The sequence below is a fragment of the Ascaphus truei genome, chromosome 18 (assembly GCF_040206685.1).
Source record: "Ascaphus truei isolate aAscTru1 chromosome 18, aAscTru1.hap1, whole genome shotgun sequence".
Lineage (NCBI taxonomy): Eukaryota > Metazoa > Chordata > Amphibia > Anura > Ascaphidae > Ascaphus > Ascaphus truei.
In genome coordinates this window covers 10692520-10703294 of record NC_134500.1, presented here as the reverse complement: position 1 = coordinate 10703294, position 10775 = coordinate 10692520, and the positions used below count along the sequence as shown (strand labels likewise).

Here is a 10775-nt window from a genome sequence, read left to right as displayed (position 1 = left end):
TTACCGCTTATTTGTGAATCGCCAGCATATTCCGAAGCGCGGTACAAAGGGGTACAAAGTTATGTATATCACATGAACAGTTACATACGGGTGAGGATGAACACGCACTAACAGAGAAGTAATGAGGGCCCTGGTGCTCAGAGCTTACACTCTAGAGGGAACGAGAGACAATGTTGAAACAAGCAAAGCGGTGGCCTTGGGCCCTTGCGCCTTCGGGGGCCCCGCACTCCCTCCTGTCAGTGGCAAGATCCAACTTCCACCGACTAGAGGGGGGAGCTGGCAGAGAGTGTGTCCCCCTCCCCTCCCCCCCTTCCCTCTCCGAAAGATCCTGGTGCCGACACAAGGGAGCTGGGTCCCGGCGTTGCCATGGCAATGTGACGTCACAGCATCTTGATGCCTCTACGCTGCCAGAGGGCTGCCCAGCAAGGTAAGTCATTTAACTTTTTTTTTACATAGGGGGATAGGGGTGTGGGCCTGCTGCCAGCGTGGCGCCTTGGGCCCCGCAAAGCCTATACATATATATCACAAACATATATATCTATATTTAAAATATATACACACGTATGTATATGTGAGTGGTGTCTCTGACTTTGCATCTGATTCCCATGCTGTGCTTAAAAACTGTGTTAACAGCGAGCATTAGCTTATAAGGGTTCCATGCAAAAGGTGACACGTGTGCTCATTTTCTTGTCATTTCCCAGAATCCTTTGCTGCAGTGGGAGCACTGTATGCTAGGCGATAATGGTGAAAGGCAGGGTTGCAGACCTGTCATGCATGTGAATGTGCTCACAAGTGATCTTTTTATGTGAATATATATAATATATATAAATGATACATGCAGAGGCGGTGCAGCTTAAATAGATTTCTTGCTGGGAGTATTTATTTGCTAACACTATACAAGGCTTCCACTTCCCAGAAGGCTTTGCTGCTTTGCCGTCCCTTGTTATTATCACAGGCGGGAACACGTGGCTCACATCACACGCCGAGGACACGCCTCCCCGCTGCTGCTATTGGTAGAGAAGCCCTGCCAAAGCCGCGCCCAACTGAGCGATTTGGGGGCGGGGCTTGGACGTCACGCACTGGATACCACGTGAGCGTTGCTAGCCAACCAGCGCGCGCGGTGAAGGGGTACCCGCAGAAGGCGGAAGTCCCCCGGGCCAGATTGGGAGCGAGTGACCGGAGCAGAGAGCCAGCGATGACCCGTAAGTGACGGACCCGGGACAGGAGGTGGCTGAGGCACGGGGCGGTGGGGGGTCGGACACCTCGCTAATTCCCCACTCTCCCAGCCCTGTTCCTGGGGGGTGGAGAGGCCTAGTGTAGGCCGGAGCCTGCGGCCTGCAGTGCCACGTCAGCCAGGCCTTGGGATCCCCGGGAGCGGGTGGAGTAGCTGCGGCCTCCGGGTTCCCCCCCCCCCCCCCCCAGGGAAGCAGTAACTGGGACACTATTAGGGCATCAATACCCCGCTTCTTTTTATTGTTACTCATTATTACTTCATGCTGTCACCTAATACTCATTGTATAAGTACACAACAACGAAATATGACACCGGCACTCCTAGCTAGTAATAATGTAGGTCAAAATAGGGTGAACGGTGCAATAGGGTGGAAACAAGCAATAGACAATATAGTCAGATACTAGTAAGCAACTGACCCAAGAATGGCCAATAGAGCAGTGAGGTCCCCTATATAACAGCACTCAATCACAGTATGTAATTACTGTAAATAGTGTAATATGCCCCAAATAGGAAAGGGCAGAGCTTGGAACATCCAAAAAGTGTCATGATATGTCCCTTAGAATAGGGTAATAAACAGGCGGTCCTCAGTTATCCAACGGAATCCGTTCTGGAAGTAGCGTTGGATAGTGAAACCGTTGTAAAGTGAGTCCCGTGTTAATCAGTGGCGGTGAGCGTTGGATAACGCATTCCGGTGTCGTACAACGACCCGTAGGGTTGCATTATAAAGCGTTGGATATGCCATTCGTTGTAAAGTGAAACGTTGGATAACGAGGACTACCTGTAGCGGTAATATAGTACCAATTGTAGAGTGGTTGTGGAAGGGGGGAGTTTGCCTAGGAGCTCCCTTCCTCTTAGTAGGCTCTACCGCCTATTTTTGTTAGGCTATCCAGTCTGGTTACTACCCTATTGGGATAGTCACGTATTTTTTGCGCCCTGGAGTCTTTTAACACCCTATATTATAACTTTATATTGCGATTTAAAATTGTTTTTATATTAATCATATATCATATTACACATTTTGAATGTTCCAAGCTCTGCCCTTTCCTATTTTGGGCACCTTACACTGTTTAATTATGTAGTGTGATTGAGTTATATTTAAGGAGTTAACATTCCCCACTTCTGTACAATGTGTAGAAGTGAAAATGAATAACACTTTTTGACACTAGCTGTTTTTATTTATGTATTTTCTAACTGTGAAGAGTGTGGTGTTCCATTGGGAGTACAGCGCTGTATAAATTGAAGCTGTTTATTATTTTTTGGTTGCTGAAAATAACGGAGTTGCCCGTTGAAAAGATTCCACATGCTGCTTTCACAGGAGGCTAGAAAAGGATGGTAAAAAAAAAAAGTATCTGCCAGGGAAAGAACCAAAGAAACGAATTAAAAAAAAAAAATGATAATAATTTCTCCTTTAGAAAATATAGTGTCCAAGTAAAAAATGCGTTTCTGTATGGGAGACCAGCACTTCTATTACACAACCTATTAAAATAATGCAGGTATTTGTGCTGTGCAGAGTAAAAATAGATGTATTCTTTTTAGACTTTGTATCCAATTTTATTAAAAGGTAATATAAAAACTCTGTGTACTGTGACGGTGCAAAGGTTTGTTTGATGCAATCACTCCTAAAGGTTATGTGGAAGGCATTCAAAATACTTATTTTTAGCATCAGTTTTCACTCCTTTACGTGCAAATGTTTGTAGGAATGCAGGCTGTCGGCGTAGAACGTGTTTATTGGGAGTTGTTTGCAGTTTATCCGATTCATCTCAGACATCAAAATGTTGGTGTAATACAGTTGGTAAACGGTACCATACGTTATGGTTCTGATTGTGGTGCATGCGATGAGTCACAGACCAGCATTTGTTTGATATTTTATTTGGACCAGACACAAGTGACTGCCATGAAACATCAGGAACAATGCAAGTACTTTCTTATTCATGTATAACTTAAGTTGGATGCACTCCCTGGAAATAGTATCAATCATAGTAATGAAATTAGATTGTTTTAGAAACTTGGCGTTATAACAGTGAGAGGAAACTTTGTAACGTTGGATTCCCCCTCAAACTAACCAAACATTCTTTTTTTTTTTTTAAATGTATTTTTTAAAACCACTTTGACTTGATTTATCGAATATCTTTTTTCACTAGTTGGTGACTTGCTCTGTGCATCCTTTTTGTACAGGGCCATATGTTTGTTGCCAGTGTAGTTGCAATTTTCAAGCATTTAAACGTTTTTGCCAATTCTTGGCGTTTAAACCGTACCGATCTTTCTGCAGGCGGAAACCAGCGCGAGCTTGCCCGGCAAAAGAACATGAAGAAAGGTCAGGATAGCAAGAAGAAAAGTGATGATGGACTCTCCGCTGCCGCCCGGAAGGAGAGGTAACACCTTTTCAGAGCAGCGTATTGACCCGTTCGGTGCCGCCACGCTCGTGATCGCGGCGTGACTGAATGCGGAAGACGAGAGGTCCTTTTTCCTTGTCCCTGCGTTCTGCACTCCATGCCCCATCTCCTCAGTAAAGCGAGCTGTTTAAAGGCCATAACGTAGCCACTACATCGTAGAGTGCCAGATCTCATGATGTATGGGCTTCGTCTTGGTGCCCAAAGGGTTAAAACCACTGCATCCATGCATTAACATGCTCTTGCACTTTAAAGCAACAATTCCCCATGCCCCCATGCCCCCCCCCCCCCCCCCCCCCCCCAGTGATACAAATGGGCATTGATCTCACGGGTCCCACAAACTAATAGGGACAGCCGTTATTTGCTCTGGCTTCTTTGTCACATGGCTATTTAAATCTGAGCCTGTAACCAGGAAGTAATACAAGCTGGGGAAGTTAAGCTCTGGTGAACCCCCTGCCCCCCTCCCTGTGCTGAAGCTGGGATATGCTACACGTAAAGAAAAACCCGCACTGCTATAAATTAACCTGTGAGGTGCTGACTGGATGGAGACGTGATAGTATCTATTGGAGAAAAAGAACCCAGTCTTATAGCACTCATTCACAACAAAGTGTATAGTGATAAATTTAAAATACTTTATTAATAACTATGAATAAAAAATAGGGTGTTAAAACGTAATTAAATACTGTATAGAACAGCACGTGACTGTATCCTTTGGTGACCCACCTTAGTATAGGTGGGTGGATATGGTATGATCCCTGATTGATACTAGAGATCAGATGCTATGATTTATAGCCTCCTAAATATAGGAACGGAGCCAAAGAGAGCCCACCGGATTGACTGTCTTTAATAGAGTGTATCTAGACGTATAGTGCACTCTAAAAAGATACAATCATAGTGAAATGGCATGTACTGCGCTCAGTAAGACCTATAGATATCTCCCCCCCCCCAAATTAGAGATTGCACTGGTTTCTGTGTATTTTCACCAGCACTATAAGAGCTAGATCTCTATTGTGGATAAAAGGTTCCTTGTTCTCTTAGGTGCAGACTATTGGGCAAGGTCTGTGATGTTGATGAGCTTAAAGCAGCTATAAAAACACCAAAACACCTCTAATACTGTAAGTGGGGTGATGGTGATCTCTGCTGTGCTATAATGTATGTGCAGTACCCCTTACAGTCTAGGCACAAAATGCTAAGCTGCCACATAAAACTACTTTGCACTCAGGAGTAATCACCCTTATCATAGCAGGGTCAGATAGAGCGCAATAGGTGGAGGCTAATGTATGAGCAACATCCACAGTGTAGCGTGGGTATTGTAATAGTAGCGCTGACTGTATGGGTAAGTGTAGGCACATAGACAGCTGAGAAGCTACTCAGCAAAATTTAAATACAGATACTTGCCTGCACCAACGGCTAGTACTGAGGTGGGGTACACAGGGGATTAATAATAAAGTGAGGTCAAAGCCCCAGAATCACCCCATCCCCCCTCACTAGGAGTTGGAGCAATCGTGTGCACAGAGTGTGAAGTGGGGAGCCGGTCTAGCTGAGGATCGCAGTGTCCCCTACATCAGCACTGATCCTGATTCTATCAGTGCCGATGTGTTCGAGGACCTGCCTGTCTATCAGGTGAGTGGTGCAGTGACTCCTATGAGCATGGAGGGTCCCGCAATAGTAATGTATAGCGCGATCCCTAGATGAAAGAACATGCACATCGGGGGAAGCCTAAATGCATTGACGCGGATCAATATCCAGAGGCTGTACTGTTTGAATAAACAGACTTCCCGCGTGTGCAGGGAGGAATTGCCGACGCGCGCGTTTCACGTAATAAAACGCTTCTTCAGGGCACGTAGGCACTTTATTATTAATCCCCTGTGTACCCCACCTCAGTACTAGCCGTTGGTGCAGGCAAGTATCTGTATTTAAATTTTGCTGAGTAGCTTCTCAGCTGTCTATGTGCCTACACTTACCCATACAGTCAGCGCTACTATTACAATACCCACGCTACACTGTGGATGTTGCTCATACATTAGCCTCCACCTATTGCGCTCTATCTGACCCTGCTATGATAAGGGTGATTACTCCTGAGTGCAAAGTAGTTTTATGTGGCAGCTTAGCATTTTGTGCCTAGACTGTAAGGGGTACTGCACATACATTATAGCACAGCAGAGATCACCATCACCCCACTTACAGTATTAGAGGTGTTTTGGTGTTTTTATAGCTGCTTTAAGCTCATCAACATCACAGACCTTGCCCAATAGTCTGCACCTAAGAGAACAAGGAACCTTTTATCCACAATAGAGATCTAGCTCTTATAGTGCTGGTGAAAATACACAGAAACCAGTGCAATCTCTAATTTGGGGGGGGGGAGATATCTATAGGTCTTACTGAGCGCAGTACATGCCATTTCACTATGATTGTATCTTTTTAGAGTGCACTATACGTCTAGATACACTCTATTAAAGACAGTCAATCCGGTGGGCTCTCTTTGGCTCCGTTCCTATATTTAGGAGGCTATAAATCATAGCATCTGATCTCTAGTATCAATCAGGGATCATACCATATCCACCCACCTATACTAAGGTGGGTCACCAAAGGATACAGTCACGTGCTGTTCTATACAGTATTTAATTACGTTTTAACACCCTATTTTTTATTCATAGTTATTAATAAAGTATTTTAAATTTATCACTATACACTTTGTTGTGAATGAGTGCTATAAGACTGGGTTCTTTTTCTCCAATAGATACCTGAAGCTGGGATATCCTTAAACCGTGATATGGGGGGTCTTGAGGAATGGAGTTGACCCCTGCTGTAATGCATCCTTAGAACAGAGGTTGACTTGTGGTATTGTACACTGTGTTGACTAACTTTGTTTGTTTTCAGAGATGCGCAGATAATGCAGCAGAAGCAAAAAAAGGCGGAGAAACCGAAAGAAGAACCAAAATAGCCAACAGTGGGACTAAAGATGGAAGATGATGTGATGAGCGAACACGCCATTACTGAACAAAAACTTTCAACTTTATGGTTTTGTTTTACCAAACCGCAAACTATTTGCTGTGATTCTTGTTTTTCAGCCTTTTTCTTCCTAGTCATAAACAAGTAGCATAGTTACTATTCAGCCTCGTGTACATATTATAAATATACCACTTTCTCCTTGTCCCACAGAATCTTGTTGCTTTTTTAATTTTTTTTCATGGAACGGGCATTCCAGTCCTTTGCTTCGGGCTGAAGCGGATTTTAGCGTTTGGTTACTTCAGCTCTAGCAAATACGTATTCGGAGGGACTGCCAAATGCAGTTGGGTTTTTCATTAGAATGGAAGTAGCCTGTCGTTTTGTATTCACGGTGGACTCGGTCAAATGTTAAATAAAGTAACTTTTTCCGTGAATCGTGTGGTTTTCCTATAGGGATAAGGTGTACAATACAGTAGACTCCTTGTGCTTTGCTGAATTTAAAGTTCTAATTGGTTAGTGAAAATAAACATTCTGTGCTAGAAATACAAATTATAGACATAATTCCAGCCCACCAAGTCTCATTTGGAAATGTAAATTGTCCTAAGTGGGTTTATCCGTGTTGTATTTGTTGATAAACCAAGCATTTAAGTTCTGGGCATTAGCTCAGGGCTACCCAGAAATCTGAAGTTATTTGCATCTAAAATACATTTTAAGCCATAATTTACTAAACGTGGTAAATTTAAAACCAGTATCTCAAATAAGCATAGAAAAGAAAATAACAAATTGCCTATTCACATGCAACCACTGCGCTCATATCTTGCTTATTTATACAACGACTAGTTCATACATGGGCGAGAAGACTAGCTCACCTAGAATGAATAATACATATATTAAACTATGTTGAACTTAATACAGGAAGCCTGATTAGCCAGCTAGTCGTGGTCAACTCATGACAGTGGCCATGAGCTACAGCCGGTTTAACATTTACACAGCTGTTATGCCTTTGTGTTTTTAGTGGGGTGTGTTGTACGGTATGTTTGCCCCCTTGATGTTTGAAGGCATCAAAGGGGTTAAATAACTTTCTGCCATAAGTTTTAAGGTGCATTGGGGTAGAAAAGTGCGATATCCAACCTCCGAACACACACCCTGAGCTAAGTAATGCAGATTTGCGTTAACTTTTGTATTGTTGTGGAGCAGCTGCTGCTTTTTTGGGGGGGTGTGCAAAGGGAGACAATTACCTCTTCACAAGTGGGATGTGATATTCATGGTAAATAGACGGACTTGATGAATAATATCGACCTTTAGTAAATCTAATTTCAGGTCTGGGGATCCCTGCTTCCTGAGATACTTACCTCCCGAAGGGGGTCATCATCCCTTGCAGGGTCCTATTGGCTGGCAGTGCCATTGAAAGATTTCTCCTCCCATGTATTTCTCCCCTCCACTTACCACCTCACTCTCCTCCATCAATTGCCCTCCTTTCACTCAATCCCGCTCTGTCAACCCTGTTCTCTCCCCCCCCCCCCCCCTCACACATTCCCTCTCCACACACACCCCTCTCTTTGGGGGATGGTCTCAGACATCTGGTGCTTCAGATATCCCCATAGTTGCGGGCCTCTTGTCAGGATTCCCCCCTCATGGTCCAGGACAGTGAGGGAGGCCCACAGCTGGGGAGAGCCGGAGGCTGGACGAAGCAGTTGGGCTCGACGTCTGGCTGCTGGTCCTCTCTTTGCCACCAGGCCGCCGGCTCTCAGCCGCCAGCCTCCCTCACTGTCCCAGGCCGAGCCTCTCATGCCGACGTCGTGGCTCGGCGAGCACCGGGGTGAGGGAGAACCAGGGCCCAGCAGCAATGAGAGGACTGGCAGCCGGGCAAAGAAAGCCGGCCAGGTTCCCTGCAGCCACCGGGCCCGGGACATATCCCGGCTCTCCCCCCCTAATGGTGGCCCTGTTGGCTGGCAGGATCTTTAAACAGAAGTGAGATACCGGCAGTACCTGATGTAAGTATGTTGGCCAGCAGGGGGGGTCTAGTGAGCTGAAATGAATGATGTTTAGCCCCCTGGAGACCTGCTTCCTACCAGTGGTGAAAGGGGGAGAGAAATATTTATTTTAAACAGGTAAAGCTCTTTAAAGTGAAAATAAAATCTAATATAATACATTAGGGCCCAGATACAGATTGAACTCATTGATCATGGTACATTATGAATTATTAGCACTGATGGCTCCCTTTGAGGTTAACGTATATCGCAAAGCTGATTGCATGCAAAACAACTTGTGTAACGCCATGTTATATTACCCTATTTCCTCAATTCTAAGACACACCTTTTTTTCGATTTTCACATGTCTGAAATCGGGGTGCGTCTTAGAATCAATGTATTAAAAAGAGTGTCTACAGTACTAAACCCCTCTTTTCACTTAACATGTTTCAGGAGAGGTCCCACGTCTGCAGATGGTTGAAGATGGCAGCAGGCGGGAGTGCGGTGGCGGCGGCAGGACAAGTCACAAGTCTGCAGGTGAATGAAGATAAGACAGCGGGCGTGCGGTGGTGGAGGCGGCTAATAGATCATAATAGCAGGAGCAGAGTGGCTTGGGAGGTGCACACTAACACCGGAAGTTGACCGGTGTCTGACTTCTGGTTACAGTGTGCACCTCCCAAGCCGTTCCCCTGTGCCGCTCTGCTCCTGCTCAGCTCTCCTGCAATTATGATCTCCTGCCGCCGCACCCCACCGCACGCCAGCTGTCTTCATATCTTCATTCACCTGCAGATTTTGGACCTGTCCTGCTGCCGCACACCCACCCGCTGTCCATCTTCAACCATCTGCAGACGTGGGACCTCTCCTGCCGCCGCCGCCGCCGCCCGCTTCATGGTAACAGAAAATTAAATTTTCCTCGATTGTAAGGGCCAAATCGATGGTGCGTCTTACAATCGAGGAAATACGGTAATAGTTTTTCTTGTATGGCGCTGACAGTGTCTGCAGCGCTGTACCTAGAGTTTTTGTAGATGCCGTCCCTGCCCCGCAGAGCTTACAATTGTGTTGGTGCCTGAGGCACAGGGAGATAAGGTGACTTGCCCAAGATCACAAGGAGCCGACACCGGGAACTGAATCCAGGTTCCCATGATTTACCCTCGGTGCCATGGTTATCAGAGTTTGCATCTTTACTCACTGAGCTGCTCCTTCAGCCTAAGTTAAGTTAGCATCACCTTGCGCTAATGTTAAATGACATCACGTAAAGTGTATTGTACCTAAAAGATGGCACTGATCTCATCCAGACCCTGAATTAAAGTGGAAAGGAGAGGTACAGAACTAAGTAACGCTATGTTAGTTAAAGCAGCAGTTCCAGCTGCCGTTTAGAAAAAGAAAAAAATTCCCCCCCCCATTCAACATGTGCATCAATACAATGTACACACTGACAAGTGATTAGCTAAGCTGCCGATCGATCGACAAAGATTTGGACCGGGGGGATCACTAAATCCCAGTCAGTGCAGCAGAAGAGGACCAAAGATGCAAAGTTCTGTGGGGAAGATCATGTGACCAGGCAGTCACAAGATACAATTGGTGTACTGCTAGAGATAGGGCGCGGCTCAACAAGGGGTGTGCCAGAGCCTGTCTCACAAGAGGAAGGGGATGTGACTTGTTACATTATAATATGTATGTATTTTTTTTATAATACATAAAAAATAAAAAAAAATTAATGCTACAAGCATTTTCTCATAGAACAGAACTGATTTATTAAAAAAAAAAAATACATGTAGGATATTGCTTGAAATGCAGCTTTAAATCCCGATTTCATGGTCTAGAAGTGAGCAACATTACGCTTAGCTAGGACTTACCCACCGTCACGTTAAATCCCGACGTTAAGTGTAACAAATCAGTGTGGATGTGTTGTAAGGGGAAATCAACACCAAAGTGTGTTATACTTAACCCAACCAGCGGACAAGAGCACCTAACACTGCGTTATTGAGCTGTGAGGGTAAGTTACCCACTAATGCTTAACGAGGTGTTATGTTAGCATCCCAAGTAAATAACGAACCTCTGGATCTGGGCCTAAGGCCTCGGATATAGTGGGCACGCGTGCCGGAGCGCATGGCGTCACGCGCGCCTGTCGGCCGAGTGATGGGGAGGCGTGGCAGTGACATCACGTGAGCGGTTAGCCCTCATTGGCTGAACCGCCCACGTGACCCGTCCGTCACGCGACAAAAACAAAACT

At 45.3% G+C, this 10775-nt stretch overlaps 2 protein-coding genes across 2 annotated transcripts in view; both read left to right on the top strand.

Annotated features, from left to right (window-relative positions):
- RPL37A (ribosomal protein L37a) overlaps positions 1–10775 on the top strand; it is a 359890-nt gene that overhangs the window by 207242 nt on the left and 141873 nt on the right. The window lies entirely within an intron of this gene.
- SERF2 (small EDRK-rich factor 2) lies at positions 1045–7006 on the top strand. The gene is made up of 3 exons (XM_075575496.1): positions 1045–1202; positions 3503–3605; positions 6504–7006. The coding sequence occupies exons 1-3, from the start codon at positions 1196–1198 to the stop codon at positions 6565–6567; spliced, it is 174 nt and encodes a 57-aa protein (XP_075431611.1). The 5' UTR covers positions 1045–1195; the 3' UTR covers positions 6568–7006.

Bases quoted from the DNA above. Each gene is read 5' to 3' on its own strand.
- SERF2 (XM_075575496.1), top strand. The intron at 3,606-6,503 runs GTAACACCTTTT...GTTTGTTTTCAG, and splicing joins GCTGCCGCCCGGAAGGAGAG to AGATGCGCAGATAATGCAGC.